General features: G+C 36.9%; 4 protein-coding genes and 1 pseudogene across 4 annotated transcripts in view; 2 read left to right on the top strand and 3 right to left on the bottom strand.

The window, feature by feature from the left end:
* LOC125646331 (mucin-2-like) overlaps positions 1 to 4,764 on the top strand; it is a 4,864-nt gene extending 100 nt beyond the window's left edge. The window contains exons 1-8 of the mRNA XM_048872563.2: positions 1 to 836; positions 1,355 to 1,471; positions 1,644 to 1,760; positions 2,150 to 2,266; positions 2,438 to 2,551; positions 2,949 to 3,065; positions 3,259 to 3,303; positions 3,452 to 4,764. The exon at positions 1 to 836 is cut by the window's left edge and continues 100 nt beyond it. Of these exons, the coding sequence (XP_048728520.2) occupies positions 401 to 836; positions 1,355 to 1,471; positions 1,644 to 1,760; positions 2,150 to 2,266; positions 2,438 to 2,551; positions 2,949 to 3,065; positions 3,259 to 3,303; positions 3,452 to 3,792 (1,404 nt within the window). The 5' untranslated portion in view covers positions 1 to 400 and the 3' untranslated portion in view covers positions 3,793 to 4,764. The remainder of the gene's footprint in view (positions 837 to 1,354; positions 1,472 to 1,643; positions 1,761 to 2,149; positions 2,267 to 2,437; positions 2,552 to 2,948; positions 3,066 to 3,258; positions 3,304 to 3,451) is intronic.
* A 202-nt stretch (positions 4,765 to 4,966) lies between these two features.
* Positions 4,967 to 8,559, top strand: LOC130049778 (uncharacterized). Its single transcript, XM_056147783.1, has 3 exons — positions 4,967 to 6,214; positions 6,607 to 7,918; positions 8,057 to 8,559. Exons 1-3 carry the CDS (start codon positions 4,967 to 4,969, stop codon positions 8,557 to 8,559), a joined length of 3,063 nt encoding a protein of 1,020 aa, XP_056003758.1.
* Positions 8,560 to 11,648: 3,089 nt separating this feature from the next.
* LOC130049777 (uncharacterized protein F54H12.2-like) lies at positions 11,649 to 12,923 on the bottom strand. The gene has a single exon (XM_056147782.1). The coding sequence runs from the start codon at positions 12,921 to 12,923 to the stop codon at positions 11,649 to 11,651; it is 1,275 nt and encodes a 424-aa protein (XP_056003757.1).
* Positions 12,924 to 13,933: 1,010 nt separating this feature from the next.
* LOC130049776 (uncharacterized) lies at positions 13,934 to 15,088 on the bottom strand. The gene has a single exon (XM_056147780.1). It carries the CDS (start codon positions 15,086 to 15,088, stop codon positions 13,934 to 13,936), a length of 1,155 nt encoding a protein of 384 aa, XP_056003755.1.
* Positions 15,089 to 15,231: 143 nt separating this feature from the next.
* Positions 15,232 to 16,257, bottom strand: LOC130049284 (uncharacterized; annotated as a pseudogene).
* Positions 16,258 to 24,461: the final 8,204 nt, after the last annotated feature.

The following is a 24,461-nucleotide window of genomic DNA, read 5'->3' as shown; positions in this document are numbered from 1 at the left end:
AAAAAAAAATCAAGTTCAATAGGACGATTTACTGATGAAGTTGAAAAAGATAACCATGCCCGCTTGTATTGTACTCGTATAATAAACATCAAAGAGTCATTTTAAACGCTACTTTGTAAAACCAATTACTTAAAGTCGAGTGACTGACACATTTGAATAAAAAAAAGAATAATTAGAATAATCAGAGTTTCCATATTTGCAATAACAGTGGCGGATCCAGAGATTTTTTATTCCAATGAATGATATTGTATTTTTTGTTCAACATGTAGGGAGAGGGTGAATTAAGTTTTTATAAACTGTGCCCAATCCCGTTGTAATATTTGATATAAAATAAATTAATGAATTATAAGATAAATCTAATAACTCATTTAGTAAATGAGACAAAGAAAAGATTAATGGGATGTCGAAAAAAATATGGTATGAATTGATGAAAAGTGTAAAGGTTGCGTTGCTGATGGAAATACCCGCGAATCCTCCGTCACATGGTCAATTTAGCTCATGCGACTTTTTTATCAAATGGAAAATGGAGGGACGAACTACAGCATGTGTGATATGTGCTGCAATAGTGATGATGACACTTCAAGATTTTTATACTTTTGCTAAAATTATGGATGTTGCGCAGTGTCCAAGATGTCTGAACAAACGTGGAGTTGTAACGTGTAAAACTTACAAGAACAATTGTGTCAGTGTTTTCCTTAATCGTGCCAGAACCCAAATCCGTGAAATTCGCGTCCCTATGTGTACTATCGATATTGTGGTCAACAGAAAGTGGGAGTCCCTTACTGACTTTCCAGTAGTGCGGGACATTAGGGGACATCAATGTGCCAGTGTATTCAGTAAGTAGTACTTAAGGTTTTCATTATTTCAAATTAACGTGTATTTGACCACTTAATATATCATTTTTTGAACGACAAGTCGTTGTTTGTCGTTGTTGTGGTGATTTGCTAGAAGAGGAGGGGGTTTTTAACGAATGATGTATCGTGAGAAAAATAGGACCACGTGATATTTTCATAAACCAATCAAATCACTGCGTCTTTTACTATGGAATGTTTACGTTTGTACAACTTGTGTATTGGTATTTAATTATGTAATTTAGTCTTAACTGATTCTTAGAACGTTTCTGTAAATATCAAGAACAAATTAATAACTCGTGTTTTCAGTTCTAACTGTGACTGGTATCTAAAATAAGTACTCGTATGATCGGGTTCGGGGTACATACAGGGAATGTGAAATCGGAAGTTTGAAACGTTCCCTTTGTTAGAGGGTGTACAGTGAAACTGAAAGTAAACATTTTGTTTTTGTTGTAGATCCCCTAAAAAAAATAATCACCGCTCCTTTTAAAAATGTATTGCAGATATGCCTACTGAAGAGTCCAAGATGTTGGCCACCACTACAATACCATCCGCTTCATCAGCAAATACACAAGGGAGGGCTTGGATTGGGCCAGCGTCATTGAAAAGTACAACTCAAGGTAGGACTGCATTTGTTGAACTAGGTTGACTTGGTAGTTTTACACAATTTAACAAGAGTATAATTCAGAAATATTATTGAAAGATTAAAAAGCAAAGTAGTATTTTTTTCTTACCAGGAAAAAAAAACCCAAAATAGTCACCACCTCTGTGTAAAAAAAAAATGTATTGCAGATATGCCTACTGAAGAGTCCAAGATGTTGGCCATCTTTACAGTGCCATCCACTTCATCAGCAAATACACAAGGGAGGGCTTGGATTGGGCCAGCGTCATTGAAAAGTAAAACTCGAGGTAGGACTGCTTTAACGTTATATATCCCTCAGCAAGGCGGGGTAACTCATACATATATAAGATAATGATGAAATTAAAAAAAAAATGTTTTCTATTATGTTCTGATTGAATGATTATCAATTATCCACCAGAATACATATCTATATCAAATGCGAATCTTGATCAACATATAAATTGATAATGGAAAAGAGCATTTTCAATTTCTGACACCTGAGGGATGGATAACCTTAATTGAACTAGGTTGACTCAGTAGTTTTACACAACAATTTAACAAGAGTATAATTCAGAAATATTATTGAAAGATTAAAAAGCAGAGTAGTATTTTTCTTACCAGGAAAAAAAAACCCAAAATAGTCACCACCTCTGTGTAAAAAAAAAATGTATTGCAGATATGCCTACTGAAGAGTCCAAGATGTTGGCCACTTCTACAATACCATCCACTTCATCAGCAAGAACACAAGGGAGGGCTTGGATTAGGCCAGCGTCATTGAAAAGTACAACTCAAGGTAGGACTGCATTTGTTGAACTAGGTTGACTTGGTAGTTTTACACAATTTAACAAGAGTATAATTCAGAAATATTATTGAAAGATTAAAAAGCAAAGTAGTATTTTTTTCTTACCAGGAAAAAAAACCCCAAAATAGTCACCACCTCTGTGTAAAAAAAAATGTATTGCAGATATGCCTACTGAAGAGTCCAAGATGTTGGTCATCTTTACAGTGCCATCCACTTCAGCAAATACACAAGGGAGGGCTTGGATTGGGCCAGCGTCATTGAAAAGTAAAACTCGAGGTAGGACTGCTTTAACGTTATATATCCCTCAGCAAGGCGGGGTAACTCATACATATATAAGATAATGATGAAATTAAAAAAAAAAAAATGTTTTCTATTATGTTCTGATTGAATGCTTATCAATTATCCACCAGAATACATATCTATATCAAATGCGAATCTTGAACAACATATAAATTGATAATGGAAAAGAGCATTTTCAATTTCTGACACCTGAGGGATGGATAACCTTAATTGAACTAGGTTGACTCAGTAGTTTTACACAACAATTTAACAAGAGTATAATTCAGAAATATTATTGAAAGATTAAAAAGCAAAGTAGTATTTTTCTTACCAGGAAAAAAAAAACCCAAAATAGTCACCACCTCTGTGTAAAAAAAAAAAAAATGTATTGCAGATATGCCTACTGAAGAGTCCAAGATGTTGGCCACTTCTACAATACCATCCACTTCATCAGCAAGAACACAAGGGAGGGCTTGGATTGGGCCAGCGTCATTGAAAAGTACAACTCGAGGTAGGACTGCTTTTGTTGAAAAATGTTAATAAATAGATATCATACATGTTAAGCCAATTTCAATTTCTTTTAGAAATGAATTGTAAAGCTTTATTGTTAAATTCTTGTGTAGACATGCAAATTCTTTGTTGAGACTATTACGATTATCACAATTATGATTTTTGGGCTAATGTTTTGTGTTTTTAAATTCCAGGGTTACAATTATCTACCGAAGAATTTGACGTGCCTGGGACCGCAGGTCAGTTTGAAACCCTACTGATGTTAATTATCCATGAGAATGAACTGAACAGATTTTTTTTTTTGATAATTACTTGTTGTATTTGTATGTTGTGTTTGATGCATTGATGAAAGTGTTAATTGTAATTACTTGTTCTAACTTTTAATAGGTGTTTTTGCCTGGGCAGTTGTCACAACACTTGCCATTATTCTGATTGTGATAAGGCATCTTTTGCTTTCGAAAATAAAATGCTGCTGTAGAAGGCAAGTCAACCATCTTCCTAGAACACCATCACCACCTTCAACACCGTGCACTCGTGAAACTGTAGAGCAGATAAGAATGCATTTATTGCACACACCATCTTTCATTGCTACCACCCCCAGCAGTTTATCGGCGTCAACCCCCAACACAGTAGTTTCAGTAACTCGACCTCTCCTTGGTGATAATGACGATGAACCTATTTCACAACGTACCAGGGCTAAAAGTGTCGCGAAGAGACTTAGCCTGTAATTTCTTTACTAGTTTTTCAAAGGGATGATATTACTACGTTTTGAACTTTTTAATGACTGTGTAGTGTACAAGTTTTGAAAATGATAACAGTAAACAGTTTTATGAATGTGTAATCAGTTTAAAGTTGTGCATTTTTTATGACAGATTTTTTTGGAATTGGAAAAAGCATAAAGTTTGGGACTTTTTGAATTGTTTAAGTTCCATTATTTTTCCTTTTTTTACAAAACAGATTTGTTAATGACATAACAATTTGATGACATTTTACTTTTTTTAATGAATGTACATGTAGTACAGAGCAACGGTATTGTTTAAGGACATTGACTCGTTAGTTTTTCCTATGGTTGCTTTTAATGTTTTTGTATTTTTTATTTTTTTTTTATTTTATGCGACAGTTTGTATTTTACTTGAATACTGATCAAAGGAAAATTTAAAGTCCTGCCTTTATTTGCTGATTATTATAATTTACATATGACAGTGATCATTTGGTTATTTTTGGGATGTGCAATTGATGTAAAATGATGTTTAAGTTGATTTTAACTGATAAATGTGATTTACACTTAACATTGATCATTTGCTTATTATGATTGTGATGTATAAGTTATGACATTAGGGTTAATTGTTGCAGCACATATTTCTATATAATAATATTTAATATCCAATAGTTATAGAGTATTATGCTTAATATTATCTACCTGTGATATAATGCTGTTAATAACAATGCAGGTTTTAAATATTTTTGAACATTTGTTTAGCTAGAAATTCTTTTGGTTAGCAACTGGGTTTAAAGAATAAGTTTGCACAGTTTGATATTAAGCATGTTAATGTCTATTTATAGATATTTTTGTCAATAAGCCAGTATATTTCTTAACATTGTTTTTACCTAATGTCATTTCTTTGAAAATTTGTTAAGTATTAGGAAATACTTAAAATTTTTGTTACAGGATTTTTGTTAATAAAAAAGTATTCTTTCTATATTGCCTTCTATATTTTATTAATGTACTCAAGTTCGAAATGGATATTCCGATAATTGTGACATTACGCTGCTGTCTGTAAAAATAATGTTTTACTGGTTTTTCAATTTCATTTAACAAATAACTAGCCATGTTTATTAATATACCTTTTGTCCTTTGACATGGATATAAATTTATATATATTTTTTTTTTGTAATTAAGAGATGGCAGACAGCGGTTTATTAAAAGAAATCCTGGACTCCTTGAATGACCCAGACACCGTGCAGTTGTTTGCTACAGTTAATGGTCTTACTGGTGATGCCGAGGTCGAGAACAGATTAAGGGAGCTCCAGTGGGAAAAGCACATCGATGACTTATGGCAGGAGGTTCTTTCCGAGATGGAATCCCCAACTAAAAAAATTAGACCATCCCAAGAGGATGGCGATCAACCCTCTACGAGTGGGCAGTCGGGGGGTGGGGGGAGTTCCGAGGACCCATTAGAAAAACCCTATTTCATTTGGAAGAGAGACACTCGAACATTTAAGAAAAACTTGGCCCGCGACACCACGTTTAAGGTCAAATTTAACGAGCAGTGGAAGGGGGATAAATTGTTAGATATACATAACAAGTTGCACGATATGTTCGACGACCTGTTGTCAGAGGCCCGGGGTCACGATGCGGATCTGGGAAGGGTGGTCATCAGTCATTCGAGTTTAAACAATCCGATCGTCGTGCCGCTACAATCCTGGGAAAATCTGAATGCAGATGTCGTCCTGTCCGAGATCACCAAAGTACTTAATTCGAACGAAAGCTTGTCCGTGGACGAAAATATGTTGATCACCATAGGGTCCATCGATTTGCCCAAAGGGGGAGGTAACCCTAGAAAATTACCCATCACGTCTCTCTTTGGTCCTAAAAATAGCGTAGAAAGAAAGAGATCGCTTTTTCACGTACAAAATGATAACAACGTATGTATGGCCATTTCCATTGGTCTCTGTTACCTGAAAACGTGTGAAAAAGTAGATGCTGTTACGTGGACAAATTTAGTGGGGAAAGATGCTGGAACAATGTTCGACCATATCATCAAGCACCGTACTGTTACTCGATCCTATTACAACAATATCTTGAAAACCTCGAGAAAAAAAATGCAAACGGAGTTGGCGATGTGGCTATGTGAAAGAGCCGGAGTTCCTACTGACAGATATTTAGGTTTGAACGACATCGAACCATTCGAAACCTTACTTGGTGTCTGTATCAACGTTGTGTCCTCAAGAGTAGGGAATAAATTTGTCAGGGTGACGGAGGACGAGGACAAGCCACGTCTGTATTTATATCACGTGGACACAGAAACTGAAAAACACTGGCACGGGATTGCCAGCATACAAGGCTTTTTTAAGGCATCGTATTTTTGCCATACTTGTTTAAAACCGTATAATGATAAATCCAAACACACGTGTACCACCTCGTGTGAGGTTTGCTTACATGACCACTGTCCAGAAACAAATGTCCAAATAGGTTGTCGAACCTGTGGACGGGTCTGTCGTTCCGTGGCGTGTTTTAAACGTCATAAAAAACAAAGAGTCGTCAAGAAAGAGAGTTATCCTCCTCCTTGCGAACTGTTTCACCAATGTAAAAAATGTAGGGTCATTCTACATTGCTGTAAACGCTCTCCCGACTTGCACGTTTGTCAAGAATGGCAGTGCCCTAACTGTCTAGAATATCAAATAGGAGAACATCATTGTTATCAAAAACCGTGTGGATGTGATTTAGAAAAAAGAGACAAAAAATTTATTTTCTACGATTTTGAGACGCGTCAAGAGGACATCTTTCATTGCGAGCAAGGGTATCGACCGTCTTGCATCAGATGCGACCAATGTGTCAAAAAAGAACGCCAGTGTGTAGACTCTGTCAGAACTGTCGTGATCCGTCCTGTGGTCTACAACAACACAAAGTCAACTTTGCCGTGCTGCAGACCACCTGTCACATATGTGAGAAAAGGGAACTGGTGGAGGGCGCCTCCTGTAGTTACTGCGGAACACGGTGTGAGCAATGCTCCCGAACCCATAAAGGTGAATATGTGAACCCCCCTTGTCCCGACACTTGTGGAAAAAGGGAAGTGGTGTTTTCTGGCGACAACGCCGCCGAGCAGTTCTGTGCTTTCGTCACCAGTGAACATTGTAAAAATTCGATCTTGATTGCCCACAATGCCAAAAGTTTCGACTTGTATCCGGTTTTAGAAGTGCTCATAGACCGTCACTCTATTCGACCTAGCAAGATCATTTACAACGGTTCTAAAATCATGTACATGCACATTGCGCACAAATTAAATTTGACTTTTGTGGATTCCCTCAATTTCCTGCCCATGAAGCTTGCCAAAATACCAGATGCCTTCGGTCTACAGGAACTCTGTAAGGGATACTTTCCCCATTTATTTAATACTAAAGCCAATCAAAACTACGTGGGGCCGTATCCAGAGTTGAAGTACTACGGATACGATTTCATGTCGGCCGGGGAGCGGAAAAAGCTTGCCGAATGGCATGCAACGAAACGAGACGAAACCTTTAACTTTCGAGAAGAAATGTTGCAATATTGTCGCTCGGACGTTGATATATTGAGGCGGGGGTGTCTAGAATTTAGAAACTTGGTGATCAAGGTGACAACTCTAACAGAGGAAACGGTTCAAGCAAACGGAATCATCAAGAAAACGAGCTCGGGTGGAGTCGACCCCTTTGATTTTGTCACCATTGCAAGTGTCTGCATGGGGATATTCAAGTCGCTCTTTTTGAAGGGAAAAAGTAAAATAGAAATCACCAAAGATGGTGAATCGGATTTGTACGACATTCGTCATCATAAGAGTTTAGAGGGGGTCCATCTCGGTGATTGTTGGACGTCTCTCGTCGATTTAAGAAAGGACGACAATGTACAGATAGGAAAACGACATTTCAAAAGTCCCGTGGCAGTAGTACCATCTCAAGGATACACGAAGCGCGACAATTACAGCAAAATTTCCATCCAGTGGCTGGAGTGGTTGATGGAAAAAAGTCGTCAGCGGGGTAACCCCATTGTCATTTCCCACGCTCTCAACGGTGGTGAATTCCAAGTGCCAGGGACCAATTACAGATGTGACGGGTTTGTCAAGATTCCTGGCGGAAACGGAACCATTTATGAATTCTATGGTAAGAGCTTATTATTTTAACCTTTGCCCCCCCCCCCCGTTTTCCCCCTAAACTGGAGGGGGGGGGGGGCGGCAGCGGCGGCGTACCTGGACTTAATTACGAATGTATTGAGGATTGATATTGTTCATTTTGGTACAGGTTGTGTATTCCACGGTTGTCCCAACTGTTTCCCAGACGATAGGAATACCATCAAACACCCGTCTACCAATCAGACCATCAAAGAATTGTACGACATGACCAAACACAGAGAAAAGGAATTGAAAAATCTGGGATACAAATTGGTCATTGTGTGGGAGCATCAATTTAAATTTCAATTGGAGAAGAATGTAGCTTTGCAACAATTCGTGTCCACCCTAGATCTCCAAGACAGACTCGACCCACGTGACAGTTTTTTCGGTGGTCGCACCAATGCCATCAAACTGCATTATAAAGCTGCAGAAGACGAAACAATCCAATATTTCGATTTTACCAGTCTCTATCCCTGGACCAACAAGTATTGTCGGTATCCCGTCGGCCATCCGACCATCATAACGGACGATTTTCAGGACTTGTCGCAATATTTTGGACTGGCTAAAATAAAAATTTTCCCCCCTAGAAAACTTATCATCCCGTACTTCCATACAATTCGAATGGAAAATTGAAGTTCCCACTTTGTAAAACGTGTGCAGACAGTGAAAATCAAAATGAATGTACATGCTCTGTTGAAGAGAGATCCATCACGGGCACGTGGTGTACTCCTGAAATTCAAATGGCAACGTCAAAAGGGTACGAAATCTTGAAAATCTATGAAGTTTATCATTTTGCCGAGTCTTCCAAATACGATGTCGAGTCGTGTGAGGGGGGATTATTCGCTCAGTATGTGAACATGTTTTTAAAAATAAAACAGGAGGCTTCCGGATTTCCGGCCGAATGCGACACGGAAGAGACCAAAAGAAAATACATTAGGGAATACAAAGAAAACGAAGGTATCCAATTAGAGTATGAAAAAATTAAAAAAAAATCCCGGTTTGCGATGTTTAGCAAAACTTTGTCTGAATAGCTTTTGGGGGAAATTTGGTCAGAGGTTGGGCATGCAACAATCCGTGTTCATTCACGAATCGGAAGCCGAATTTTTTTTTTCAAATGCTCTCAGATCCTACAAAAGTACCACACAACTTTCACATTGTTTCGAGAGACATTCTTCAATTAGAATGGAGTAACAATCCCCTATTCGCGTCATTCGACAATAAAACTAATATATTCTTGGCCTCTTTTACCACCATGTGGGCTCGACTGAAATTGTATGGCGTTCTCGACAAATTAAACGAGAACGTCTTGTATTTCGATACAGACAGTGTCATCTTCAAGACAAAAAAGTCGGACAACTTGAATTATCTCCCCATAGGTAATCACCTGGGAGAATTGACTAATGAAATCTCTCCACAAGACGGGTACATTGTCGAATTCGTTTCTGGGGGTCCTAAAAACTACGCTTACCGCACACTGTCGGGAAAAGAAGAATGCAAAGTTAGAGGGTTTACACTTAACTGGGCCAACTCGAAACTTATCAATTTCCAGGCTATCAAGTCGATAATCTGTACCTCACACGACCGACAAATTGAAATTGTCAACCCTTGTAAAATATCGAGAGACAGCAGAAAGCGAAAATTGTTAAATAGGGTTGAAACTAAAAATTATAAGATGGTTTACACTAAAAGGAGAATTCTTCCTAATTTAGACACGTTGCCATTTGGATTTGGATTATAAAACGAAATATTTTGACGTTTTTGTTTTTTTTATTGAATGATAAATACACAAATAAAATGATAAAAGACATTATTCGTTGTTATTACACTGTCAATATGTGAGCCAGGGTACGTTTTTCTTCTTCCGCCGAACATTGGACATTCCAGGAGGTTTCCCAACCTTCATCTTCTTAGCGACGTAACCTGTTCCAGTTTGTAACAAATTAGTTTTATCCACTAAGTCACTGGCAGTTTGTTCTTGACCTTCTGAGGATTGCTTCGAAGTTCGGTCGACTTCTTGGGATGACGTATCAGCAGGTTCTAATTTTTTAAGTAAACGTTCATATTTCAGTTTCGGTACAAGTATCATTTCCTTTGCCATTTTCCTTTGAAATGTTGAACAATGGGTTTAAGTAGAAGCGGCACTAAAGGAATGTTTTTCAATAGTATGCGACGTTTCTCTCGGTTGCTGACTTCTCTGGACCCCAAGGATCGAATGCATGATTCATAAGGTTTCAGTTGGTTTATATACTTTTTAGTCAGAGGATAAGTTCCGGTGTAAATGTTAAGTGCTATTTCACTGAGCACATCGTACTGTTCACTGTTCAGGGCTTTAACGATTACTTTTTGCTGGGCATTGTCTGCACAGACAAGAAACTTTAAAAAAGCCTCGTGTTTCTTCACCGTTTGCTTCATCTTTGAATAATGAGGCGAACACATCAAATCATGCTTATTTATAGAGGTTGGTAAATAATCATCTCTTCTCCCGGAAGAATGCGTGTTCTTAACTGATACTCTCTGTTCTGTGTAGGTTCCAGGCAAACATGTAAGTAACCGAAATTGGGTCGAGTCGCAGATTCATAGGCTGCTTTGAAAAAAGGAACTTGTCCTGGTAAGATCTGAGATCCAAAGGTGATGATATGTCGGGAATCGCGGTAATTCTTAAACAAAATGACATTAAGACAATTCAGTGAAATGGTCCTGGCGTATTTTCCCGGCGGGTATAAGTTCTGAGACAACATCACGGTGGTCACGTTTCTATGATGAGATGTCACCGTGAATAGATGCACACAATCTTGTGATTGCGCAACTTGTAACATGAGATCATCCAGTACCACTATAGTGTGACTGACACCCTCTGTGTACTGCTCTATGTCTTCTTTTGAAGGCATTCCTTGATGTAATGAAAGGTTTGGTATCGTCTGCTTCATTTCCTCAAACATGGGTTGATGTTCAGAATAAGCATAAATTATTCTATCAACAGGCATAGAGAACATGCCATTGGCGTTTTGTAAAAGTGTTTTAGTAAAATGCGTTTTACCGCTTTGTGTACTTCCACATATCAGAATAGTGGAAGGTGCCGAAAACGGAAGCAAGGAACGAGTGTTCCACCAATCGTTTATGTTCTCTGTTGCCATGTTCCTCGGTAGCCAGGCTTCCTCATACTGAAGTCCAGCGTAATGCTACGCGCACATATATATATATTAACAAACTTATTCAATGACAGTATAAAAATAACTTCTCTATCTATGTTTCATGATTGATTTTAATGACAGAATAATCATACATAAAACGTTTCACAAAATCATCATTGGATTGAATGTCTTTAGAAAATAAAGCATACACATCATTTATCGAGTTTTTGAAACACAATCTTGCAATTAAAAATACTAATACATAAAGTCCACACAAATCGGAATTACGAGGCTGTAGTCGTATAGACTTGAAATTACATTGTACACTGCTCATCCTCAAAAAGTTTTGAATGTCTTGATTGTAATGAGTTGGTGATTTCCCAAGGCTGTCGAAAAACTCTGCTTGGGATGGACTTCGCACGATTATTGCCACCCAATGTTCTCCAGGCATTGGTAAAGGTTGTGTATTGACGATGAAGGCACTCGGATACCTTGTAACGATTTGGGGTAATGTGTTACTAGCAAATACACCTTTCACATAGCATCTTAAGCAGGGGTCCGTTTTCACCATATTTAGCAGCTGTGTCGAATTCATGGTTGAATGTAGTTGATATCACGTGATTTGTCGACTTCCAGTAGAGATGAAAAGGTAGCAAATACAATTGCGTTAGCAGCTTTAGTTGTTGCTTGTTTAAATTTCAGTTCCAGTCTGGTGTTTCCCCGACGAATCAGATTTAAATACTCTTCTCCAAATCCACAGGAATCAATAGTGAAAACAAACAGCGAATATCCACTTCCAAAATTATCACGAGTGATGATCAGTCCGGCATCATTGTTCCATTTTCCCGAGGCTTCAAACAAACGAGCGTAAGCTGCTGAATACAGTCCCGCTGAGAAGTCTGTTTTGAGCGGTCTACCGGGTACACTTTCTCCGTTAACGTATATTCCGACGTCTGTTAACCCCATATGCTCAAAGTTAAAGGGGTTAGCGGTGTAGTCCCCATTGACGGCTTTCTGGTCCACCAAGGCCACCACGATGCGATCGGGTACCGCTTGAGGAAAAATGTTGTCCCAGTAAAACTCTGTGGATCCTTTAGGAATAGTATTCATTTTCAATTCATTTCGCATGATAGTATACTTCACGGGGGTTGCTTCTATCTGTTTACTATGATTCAGTAGAACGCCAGGGTCTACTCGCACTTTGGCTACTTTGTACACAACGTCCAGTAACTCTAATTTGAAAGCTGGTGAAGATTCAGCCGACATAATGACAAACGGGGCACTGGATCTAAAGAGTTTGATGTAAATGTCTACCCCGTTTATCAAATATTTATCTATATCAAAGACATCTTCCATCAGGTTTCCTTCCAACTCAAAGACTGCACTTTGCTGAGTGTATCCATACCGCACGACCAGTCCAGCATTCCCCGCATTGTATGCATTGGCGTCACTCAGGTTTCCCTCTTCTTTAAAAAACAGCTCGGATTGTTTCTGTGAACTAAGTTCGTCTCTCCCGCTGAATAAAATTGTCTTGAAATAGGCCTTCCACGGATAGTTGTTTGTGTTGAAAGAAACTAATTTGTTGTTCAAGTAGACATCCATCTGGGAAAACATACTTTGAAGTGGTAAATTTACAATGCCCGTTTTTTCATTTTCTGCCAGCGCCGTTCCATCTGCTTTCAAAATTCGGGCTTTCACATACAATTTACTCCTTTTTAAATCAATGTATTCTGCCCCCGAACCAGATACTACGATTTCGATTGGTGTATCGGATACTCCTATGCTAGAAATCGGTCTTGCTTCTGTAAAGTACACTTTTTCGACCGCTACCTGATTTGTTGGAGACGCAAAAAGAGACAGTTCCATAGGTTGAGCTATGTCTTTATTATCACTGCTTAAAAAGGCCATTTCTACTGTTTAAAGATACTCCTGTAACTGTCAATCTTAAACTCTTCTTTCTCGATTGTGTTTTCTTGCCTGGTGCTCCTCGCTTTTTCTTAATTGTCTTCTGTGTCGTTTTTCCTGACTTTTTTCGTTGTTTTGCAGGCTTAGACGACTTCTTCCTTTGAGATGTTGTTCGTTTCGATTTCTTGGAAGGAATGACAGACGATTGAGAACGTGGCCTTTTTATACTCCCCTGCACCTTGACGAATGGAACACCCTCTTTGACATCCTTGGCATGTTCGATCTTAGCTCTTTCCTCCACCGCAGTCACTGGGGTCATTTGAGTGCTGGTTTGTTGTACTGATTCTAATTGTGAGTGAGGTCTCAATGGAATGACATAAGACTTATAACTTTTCACACCTCTTCCAATTTGTTTAGGCTTGTATCTATAAGGGTTGAACTTTTTCTCTGCCATGTTCTTGTAAAAGATTTCCCACATTCTGGGATCACTGACGTAAGTTTGGCTATTCATCTTCACAGAACGTAAGGAAACTTCTTGAAATGAAGTGTTACGGTCACCGGTCCGTCTAAGAATGACACTAAGTTTCCTTCTCTGTCTGTTATATATATGCCAATCTGCTGCAATTGGCCGATTTTTACTGGAATGTAATACGGTAGTGGGTAAGTGATATTTTCTGGTTTCTTCCCCAGGTATATGCGTCTTAGGAGAGGTGCTTCTTTTCCACCAATAAGAGTTTCTTCACAAATATCACAACACACAAACAACTCAGATTCTTTTTTGGATGTAATCCAGCTTTCTGAGGAAAATTCTGTCAGGGCAACAGTCCAATATCCGTCGAATTGAATCTGTTTATTCAATTGAACTCGATAACAATTTGGTTTATTGTCAAAATAATCAGAACTGTCCGTAGACGTCAACACCATCCGAACGCTCATTTTGAATGAACACATCTTGTAGAAATTAGTGACTTTTATTGCTTTTCCAGAGAGCTTTCTGGAATCCAAGAATTGAATTTCTTAGGCCATCCTTCCCATTTTACAAATACTTCTTTGGTTTTTCCACGACGCCTCCTTTTAAGAATTTTTTCAACTCTATAGGCAACATCTTCAGACTTGACAACTTTTTGAAGCTCAGATTGGTAGAAGGTGCCTTGTATAGGATCGTCTGCCAAATCTTGTACTTTGTATACAGGTATTTGACCCCTTTTGTATCTTTTAACGACTTTGAAAAATTCTTCTGTCCATTTCTGTTGATAGTCTCTTTGAAAAGGGTGTTTAAGCTGTGATATCCTGACATTATCTCCAACTTTTAACTTGAAAAATGGTTTTACTCTTTTTTTCATTGTTTTCTTGGATGTATGCTGGTTACCATTCTTTTTTCTCAGATCCGATTTTGGTTTTGTTCCCGCAAGATAAGCATCGAGTCTTATTTCATCAGCATTTCCCTGGTTGACAGTAAGGGGAGCATTGCCACCCAAAGATCTGTGAGGTCTGTTGTTGTAACTTTTCACCAAGTCTTGCAACACATTCACAAATCGGTAAGTTTTGTTTTTCATGAAATAGCGATACATAAGGTTCTTCATGGTACGAATCACTCTCTCCGCATAATTTGCTTTGGTTTCATTTTGTGTGTATATCACGTTAATTCCTTCTTTTTTCAGAAACGTCTTTACCCAACGATTTTTGAATTCGCTACCTTTGTCTGTTCTAAGGGTGTGTGGTTTTCGTCCAGTTTGAAAAACTGATTTTAAACCATCGATGATGTTTTGATGATGTTTATTTGTCAAGGGGACTATAAATAAATATCGACTAAATATGTCAATTAAAACCAATAAGAATTTGTAACCGTCGTTGTGAGATGCAATATTACTGACGTCGGCTAAGTCACCATCCCACATAGAGTCGATTGTGTTCACTATTACTTTAGAGCGCGGAAACGTCTTACGAATAGGCTTATAAAGACTATATGAGTCTTCGTTGTTTAAAAATTGTCTTATTCTCCTTCTGCCAATCTTGTATTTGCCTTCCTGTTTAACGGCTTGATACAATTTTTCGGGACCAGCAAATGCTCCCGGTTTACCGGGAGTGTAGTAGAGATCCTTCAAGTAATCCGTGTAGTTTGACATACTGCGTTCCAATGATGATCCATCTTTGATTATCACCTTTTATATTCAAGTAACAAACCAATTAAGACAGGCAACTAATTACTATTCATGTTTATTAGATTTCGAATGAAAAACAAACATGTGTATATATAATTATTCTCATCATTAATTTTGAATTCAGTGTTCATGGTCATTAGGTCAATCAAGATCACTCTCAATCGATTTCACGTCCTGTAAATCTCCCACATTGCATTCCTTGGACATATTGTCTTGGGCATCGTAACCGAACGGGGTACATTCGGGACAGTCTAACATTCCAAGTTGATTTTGATGAGATTCGCTGAACATACAGAGTTCGGTGTCTTTGAGCTCTGGAACAGATTCATGCATTTCTTCAAGGGCATCTCTAAGTCTGGCTAGTTTGTTTCCGTTCAAAGTGACACCCTTCTTTGTCGGTATGGGTTCTGGGGCATCGTCGGGCTTCCAAAAGTGTCTTATATCCACTGTAGGGTAGCCGGGTGACAATGAGACGAACACGCCTCCGCCAATATGCCACTGCACTTCTCCATTCTCCTTTCCAATGTTGTCTATGTAGTCTTGGATATCTGGAAGAAGGGATTCAAATTTTAACTAACGAGCCAAAGGAAAGGTGACTCCTTTCTTTGTGGCAATGAGACGACCATGGGATTCTGCGAGATGGCGAATGTGAACGTAAACCGTTCCCTTGTAAGGCATGACGGTGAGGAACAGGTCATTAAAGTCATCCAGACTTATCCTACATCTTGGCTCCTGAGACTGAGGGTGTGTAGCTTTCTTTGATTGGTTTCCGGAATCTCCTCTTTCTTTGGTAGGAATGACTAAAGATCTTGCCATAGCTAATTTCTTTTCGTATTCAGACTTCGTATCATCGTCATTATTCATCAAGAGTCTCGATAAATCAGCTTGATTGGCTTTCATTAAGGCCATTCGGAATCCCACAAAAGCCCTCGATCCTCGACGTAAAATGATACTAATCAGTGTTCTGCTTTGGTCGTAACTGGTTTTCTCGGCTTCTATGCGTTGCCTCATTTCGTCGGTAATTATGTTTGAAGCATACAAATGTTCCGCGACTCGAATTGCCATCATCTTCTTCACCAATATAGTGTAGTTTGCCTTAATAAGGTTTTGATGTTTATCCTCCATCTCTGTCCACATCAAAACTCTCACAATAAAAAAAATGAAGTTATCCCGTATCCTCTCTGAGACTTGCTCATGACTGGTGAAAATCATTCAAATCGATCAAATTTATACATCATTTAATCACGTGGTTCGTGACTGTAGACTCCGCCTTGACTGTAGACTCCCCTCTGACTGTAGACTCCCCTTTGGCTATATACTCCCCTTTGGCTATATACTCCCCCATGACATCAGTGACTGTAGACTACCCTCTGACTGTAGACTACCCTCTGACTGTATACTACCCCACGACGTCAGTGACTGTAGACTTCAATTTGACTGTAGAAAACACTGGCTGTAGATTTTGACATTACAGATCTTTAACATTATGGGTTTCCAAGTTTTGTGTATGAAATTGAGTACGCATTATTTGTACATTTTTCTCCAGTATAGGATTTAAAACTTTTGATGCATGATGTATTCTTCTTTGAAAACGATATCTGTCCAAAGCCATGGTCATCCATTCCCCCTTTCGATCTTCATAGGGAATATAGATAATCGTTTTCTTGTCTGAAAATGTCACAGTCTTGCCCATAGTTTCAAGCTTTGACAATTCAACATTTTATTCATGCATCACTTTATATACGATTCTGTGCTTTTAAAATAGATTCATCCATATGATCGACAGATGTTTTAAGGTACTGCCACTGTGTTTTACTCAAGGTAATTCCTTTGTTCCCCGGTTTTCCAGCATGAAATCGTCGTATGTCAATCTGTATGGTGTCGTTGATGCATATCATGGCATATACTTCGTTCGAGAGTGGGTACCGATCCACGTATGAACATGTTTTAATAACATCTTTTTCCAAAGTAGGGCGTAAAACACAGTCTACCTGATTAGGTTTTTTCTTCTCGTGTAAAACACTGACAGCGATGCACAAAGAAATAATAAGAACAACTACAAAAAAGCTAGGTACTACAATCCCGATTTTTTTCTTCAACTTCTCTTTTAACATCCCTTTGCAATCATTTCCACAATCACTTGTTAGAAGTTCCATCATTACCACTTGTTCAGCCATCTTTGATCAAAATGATTTTGCTAAACCACCGTATTCCCATTTATATATATACATAACGTATGACCTCTGTGGGCGGGGTTTTCAATACCCTATGATGTCATCTTGAACTGTAAAAATCCGATTCTCTCAAGGTCTGTGGAAAGTATTTTTTCGGCATAATTCTACGTTTCAATATGTATTCTTCAGATCCCCAGCTGTCTGCAATGTCATAACCATTTCTCATTTTTTCCTTAAAATCAACAATGCAATCTTCTTTTCTGTCAAACCATTGACTTTCTTGTAAAGTCCATTTCTTTTCATTTTTTCTTAAAGCACTCCAGGCCAAAATTTTCCATTTGTACTGCTTTTCCTGAGTTGCCATCGTTATGCCAACGCAACTGAGATTTACAGGGTATTTATTCATATTTTTAAAAAAGACTCCCTTATGACGTAAGTGAGACTACCTCTTGACTGTAGACTTCCCCTTGACTGTATACTCCCCTTTGACTGTATACTCCCCCTTGACTGTATACTCCCCTTTGACTGTATACTCCCCCTTGACTGTATACTCCCCCTTGACTGTGTACTCCCCCTTGACTGTATACTCCCCCTTGACTGTGTACTCACCCCTGACCTCAATGACCTATGTGGGGAAAAACAAATGACGTCATCTTGACTGTATACTGACTGTGTACTGTCCCCCTTACTACTTACGCCTTAAAATCGTTAATTATTTTTATAGGATTTCTGAATTTTGCCATTAGCCGTTAATTTTTTATTAAGCCTTAAAGTCGTTAATTATTTTTATAGGATTTCTGATGCATAAACACGAAAGTAGTTCCGACTGGGTGAGGTTTTCACGGGATAACTTCTTAACCTCACCACCCATGATAAATATTAATACAAATTTGAAGAGCTCTGATATGTAGCACTTTTTGTCATTAGCAGAACTATTTTTGCAATTAGCCGTTAATTTTTTATTAAGCCTTAAAGTCGTTAATTATTTTTATAGGATTTTTGATTTTGCCATTAGCCGTTAATTTTTTATTAAGCCTTAAAGTCGTTAATTATTTTTATCGGATTTCTGATGCATAAACACGAAAGTAGTTCCGGCTGGGTGAGGTTTTCACGGGATAACTTCTTAACTTCACCCCCATGATAAATATTAATACAGATTTGAAGAGCTCTGACATGTAGCACTTTTTGTCATTAGCAGAACTATTTTTGCAATTAGCCGTTAATTTTTTATTAAGCCTTAAAGTCGTTCATTATTTTTATAGGATTTCTGATTTTTGCCATTAGCCGTTAATTTTTTATTAAGCCTTAAAGTCGTTAATTACTTTTATAGGATTTCTGATGCATAAACACGAAAGTAGTTCCGGCTGGGTGAGGTTTTCACGGGACAACTTCTTAACCTCACCCCCAATGATAAATATTAATACAGATTTGAAGAGCTCTGACATGTAGAAGTTTTTGTCATTAGAAGAACTATTTTTGCCATTAGCCGTTAATTTTTTATTAAGCCTTAAAGTCGTTAATTATTTTTATAGGATTTCTGATGCATAAACACGAAAGTAGTTCCGACTGGGTGAGGTTTTCACGGGATAACTTCTTAACCTCACCACCCATGATAAATATTAATACAGATTTGAAGACCTCTGACATGTAGCACTTTTTGTCATTAGCAGAACTATTTTTGCATTAGCCGTTAATTTTTTATTAAGCCTTAAAGTCGTTAATTATTTTTATAGGATTTCTGATTTTTCCCATTAGCCGTTAATTTTTTATTAAGCCTTAAAGTCGTTAATTATTTTTATAGGATTTCTGATGCATAAACACGAAAGTAGTTCCGGCTGGGTGAGGTTCTCACGGGATAACTTCTTAACCTCACCCCCCATGATATATATTAATACAGATTTGAAGAGCTCTGACATGTAGCACTATTTGCCATTAGAAAAAATATTTGGGCCATTAGCCGTTAATTTTTTATTAAGCCTTAAAGTCGTTAATTATTTTTATAGGATTTCTGATTTTTGCCATTTGCCGTTAATTTTTTATTAAGACTTAAAGTCATTAATTATTTTTATAGGATTTCTGATGCATAAACACGAAAGTAGTTCCGGCTGGGTGAGATTTTCACGGGATAACTTCTTAACCTCACCCCCAATAATAAATATTACTACAGATTTGAAGAGCTCTGACATGTAGCACTTTTTGCCATTAGAAGAAATATTTTTGCCATTAGCCGTTAATTTTTTATTAAGGCCTTAAAGTCGTTAATTATTTTTATAGGATTTCTGATGCATAAACACGAAAGTAGTTCCGACTGGGTGAGGTTTTCACATAATAACTTCTTAACCTCACCACCCATGATAAATATTAATACAGATTTGAAGAGCTCTGACATGTAGCACTTTTTGTCATTAGCAGAACTATTTTTGCAATTAGCCGTTAATTTTTTATTAAGCCTTAAAGTCGTTAATCATTTTTATAGGATTTTTGATTTTTGCCATTAGCCGTTAATTTTTTATTAAGCCTTAAAGTCGTTAATTATTTTTATAGGATTTCTGATGGATAAACACGAAAGTAGTTCCGGCTAGGTGAGGTTTTCACGGGATAACTTCTTAACCTCACCCCCCATGATATATATTAATACAGATTTGAAGAGCTCTGAAATGTAGCACTATTTGCCATTAGAAAAAATATTTTTGCCATAGCCGTTAATTTTTTATTAAGCCTTAAAGTCGTTAATTATTTTTATAGGATTTCTGATGCATAAACACGAAAGTAGTTCCGGCTGGGTGAGGTTTTCACGGGATAACTTCTTAACCTCACCCCCCATGATAAATATCAATACAAATTTGAAGAGCTCTGACATGTAGCACTTTTTTTCATTAGCAGAAATATTTTTGCCATTTGACGTTAATTTTTTATTAAGCCTTAAAGTCGTTAATTATTTTTATAGGATTTCTGATTTTTGTCAATAGCCGTTAATTTCGTTATTAAGTCTTAAAGTCGTTAATTATTTTTATAGGATTTCTGATGCATAAACACGAAAGTAGTTCCGGCTAGGTGAGGTTTTCACGGGATAACTTCTTAAATTCACCCCCCATGATATATATTAATACAGATTTGAAGAGCTCTGACATGTAGCACTTTTTGCCATTAGAAGAAACATCTTTCCCATTAGCCGTTAATTTTTTATTAAGCCTTAAAGTCGTTAATTATTTTTATCGGATTTCTGATGCATAAACACGAAAGTAGTTCCGGCTGGGTGAGGTTTTCACGGGATAACTTCTTAACCTCACCCCCATGATAAATATTAATACAGATTTGAAGAGCTCTGACATGTAGCACTTTTTGTCATTAGCAGAACTATTTTTGCAATTAGCCGTTAATTTTCTATTAAGCCTTAAAGTCGTTCATTATTTTTATAGGATTTCTGATTTTTGCCATTAGCCGTTAATTTTTTATTAAGCCTTAAAGTCGTTAATTACTTTTATAGGATTTCTGATGCATAAACACGAAAGTAGTTCCGGCTGGGTGAGGTTTTCACGGGACAACTTCTTAACCTCACCCCCAATTATAAATATTAATACAGATTTGAAGAGCTCTGACATGTAGAAGTTTTTGTCATTAGAAGAACTATTTTTGCCATTAGCCGTTAATTTTTTATTAAGCCTTAAAGTCGTTAATTATTTTTATAGGATTTCTGATGCATAAACACGAAAGTATTTCCGACTGGGTGAGGTTTTCACGGGATAACTTCTTTACCTCACCACCCATGATAAATATTAATACAGATTTGAAGACCTCTGACATGTAGCACTTTTTGTCATTAGCAGAACTATTTTTGCATTAGCCGTTAATTTTTTATTAAGCCTTAAAGTCGTTAATTATTTTTATAGGATTTCTGATTTTTGCCATTAGCCGTTAATTTTTTATTAAGCCTTAAAGTCGTTAATTATTTTTATAGGATTTCTGATGCATAAACACGAAAGTAGTTCCGGTGGGTGAGGTTCTCACGGGATAACTTCTTAACCTCACCCCCCATGATATATATTAATACAGATTTGAAGAGCTCTGACATGTAGCACTATTTGCCATTAGAAGAAATATTTTTGCCATTAGCCGTTAATTTTTTATTAAGCCTTAAAGTCGTTAATTATTTTTATAGGATTTCTGATTTTTGCCATTTGCCGTTAATTTTTTATTAAGACTTAAAGTCATTAATTATTTTTATAGGATTTCTGATGCATAAACACGAAAGTAGTTCCGGCTGGGTGAGATTTTCACGGGATAACTTCTTAACCTCACCCCCAATAATAAATATTACTACAGATTTAAAGAGCTCTGACATGTAGCACTTTTTGCCATTAGAAGAAATATTTTTGCCATTAGCCGTTAATTTTTTATTAAGGCCTTAAAGTCGTTAATTATTTTTATAGGATTTCTGATGCATAAACACGAAAGTAGTTCCGACTGGGTGAGGTTTTCACATAATAACTTCTTAACCTCACCACCCATGATAAATATTAATACAGATTTGAAGAGCTCTGACATGTAGCACTTTTTGTCATTAGCAGAACTATTTTTGCAATTAGCCGTTAATTTTTTATTAAGCCTTAAAGTCGTTAATTATTTTTATAGGATTTTTGATTTTTGCCATTAGCCGTTAATTTTTTATTAAGCCTTAAAGTCGTTAATTATTTTTATAGGATTTCTGATGGATAAACACGAAAGTAGTTCCGGCTAGGTGAGGTTTTCACGGGATAACTTCTTAACCTCACCCCCCATGATATATATTAATACAGATTTGAAGAGCTCTGAAATGTAGCACTATTTGCCATTAGAAAAAATATTTTTGCCATAGCCGTTAATTTTTTATTAAGCCTTAAAGTCGTTAATTATTTTTATAGGATTTCTGATGCATAAACACGAAAGTAGTTCCGGCTGGGTGAGGTTTTCACGGGATAACTTCTTAACCTCACCCCCCATGATAAATATCAATACAAATTTGAAGAGCTCTGACATGTAGCACTTTTTTTCATTAGCAGAAATATTTTTGCCATTTGACGTTAATTTTTTATTAAGCCTTAAAGTCGTTAATTATTTTTATAGGATTTCTGATTTTTGTCAATAGCCGTTAATTTCGTTATTAAGTCTTAAAGTCGTTAATTATTTTTATAGGATTTCTGATGCATAAACACGAAAGTAGTTCCGGCTGGGTGAGATTTTCACGGGATAACTTCTTAACCTCACCCCCATGATATATATTAATACAGATTTGAAGAGCTCTGACATGTAGCACTTTTTGCCATTAGAAGAAATATTTTTGCCATTAGCCGTTAATTTTTTTTTATTAAGCCTTAAAGTCGTTAATTATTTTTATAGGATTTCTGATGCATAAACACGAAAGTAGTTCCGACTGGGTGAGGTTTTCACGGGATAACTTCTTAACCTCACCCCCCATGATAAATATTAATACAGATTTGAAGAGCTCTGCCATGTAGCACTTTTTGTCATTAGCATAACTCTTTTTGCAATTAGCCGTTAATTTTTTATTAAGCCTTAAAGTCGTTAATTATTTTTATAGGATTTTTGATTTTTGCCATTAGCCGTTAATTTTTTATTAAGCCTTAAAGTTGTTAATTATTTTTATAGGATTTCTGATGCATAAACACGAAAGTAGTTCCGACTAGGTGAGGTTTTCACGGGATAACTTCTTAACCTCACCCCCAATGATATATATTAATAAAGAGTTGAGGAGCTCTGACATGTAGCAGTTTTTGTCATTAGAAGAATTATTTTTGCCATTACCCGTTAATTTTTTATTACGCCTTAAAATCGTTAATTATTTTTATAGGATTTCTGAATTTTGCCATTAGCCGTTAATTTTTTATTAAGCCTTAAAGTCGTTAATTATTTTTATAGGATTTCTGATTTTTGCCAATAGCCGTTGATTTCGTTATTAAGCCTTAAAGTCGTTAATTATTTTTATAGGATTTCTGATTTTTGCCATTAGCCGTTAATTTCTTCATTAAGCCTTCAAGTCGTTAATTATTTTGATAGGATTTCTGATGCATAAACACGAAAGTAGTTTCTGCTGAGTGAGGTTTTCACGGGATATCTTCTTAACCTCACCCCCATGATAAATATTAATATACATTTTAAGAGCTCTGACATGTAGCACTTTTTGCAATTAGAAGAAATATTTTTGCCATTAGCCGTTAATTTTTTATTAAGCCTTAAAGTCGTTAATTATTTTGAAAGGATTTCTGATGCATAAACACGAAAGTAGTTTCGGCTGGGTGAGACTTTCACGGGATAACTTCTTAACCTCACCTCCCCCCCCCCCATGATAAATATTAATACAGATTTGAAGAGCTCTGACATGTAGCACTTTTTGCCATTTGAAGAAATATTTTTGCCATTAGCCGTTATTTTTTTTATTAAGCCTTAAAGTCGTTAATTATTTTTATAGGATTTCTGAAGCATAAACACGAAAGTAGTTCCGGCTGGGTGAGGTTTTCACGGGATAACTTCTTAACCTCACCCCCCATGATAAATATTAATTGAGATTTGATGAGCTCTGACATGTAGCACTTTTTGTCATTAGAAGAAATATTTTTGCCATTAGCCGTTAATTTTTTATTAAGCCTTAAAGTCGTTAATTATTTTTATAGGATTTCTGATGCATAAACACGAAAGTAGTTCCGACTGGGTGAGGTTTTCACGGGATAACTTCTTAACCTCACCCCCAATGATAAATATTAATATAGATTTGAAGAGCTCTGACATGTAGCACTTTTTCTCATTAGCAGAAATATATCTGCCATTAGCCGTTAATTTTTTATTAAGCCTTAGAGTCGTTAATTATTTTTATAGGATTTCTGATTTTTGCCAATAGCCGTTAATTTCGTTATTTAGCCTTAAAGTCGTTAATTATTTTTATAGGATATCTGATGCATAAACACGAAAGTAGTTCCGGCTGGGTGAGGTTTTCACGGGATAACTTCTTAACCTCACCCCAATGATAAATATTAATACAGGTTTGAAGAGCTCTGACATGTAGCACTTTTTGTCATTAGCAGAACTAGTTTTGCCATTAGCCGTTAATGTTTTATTAAGCCTTAAAGTCGTTAATTATATTGATAGGATTGCTGATTTTTGCCAATAGC

The sequence above is a fragment of the Ostrea edulis genome, chromosome 8 (genome assembly GCF_947568905.1).
Source record: "Ostrea edulis chromosome 8, xbOstEdul1.1, whole genome shotgun sequence".
Classification (NCBI taxonomy): domain Eukaryota; kingdom Metazoa; phylum Mollusca; class Bivalvia; order Ostreida; family Ostreidae; genus Ostrea; species Ostrea edulis.
Note: the sequence above shows the minus strand (reverse complement) of the source record. Positions and strands in the feature narration are given on the sequence as shown.

Excerpts from the sequence above, each read along its gene's own strand:
- LOC130049778 (XM_056147783.1), top strand. The coding sequence starts at position 4,967 with ATGGCAGACAGCGGTTTATTAAAAGAAATCCTGGACTCCTTGAATGAC. Across the intron at positions 6,215-6,606 it reads CGTGTACCACCTCGTGTGAG|ATGCGACCAATGTGTCAAAA; the intron begins GTTTGCTTACAT and ends GTCTTGCATCAG. Across the intron at positions 7,919-8,056 it reads AACCATTTATGAATTCTATG|GTTGTGTATTCCACGGTTGT; the intron begins GTAAGAGCTTAT and ends ATTTTGGTACAG.
- LOC130049777 (XM_056147782.1), bottom strand. The coding sequence starts at position 12,923 with ATGGAACTGTCTCTTTTTGCGTCTCCAACAAATCAGGTAGCGGTCGAA.
- LOC130049776 (XM_056147780.1), bottom strand. The coding sequence starts at position 15,088 with ATGTCAAACTACACGGATTACTTGAAGGATCTCTACTACACTCCCGGT.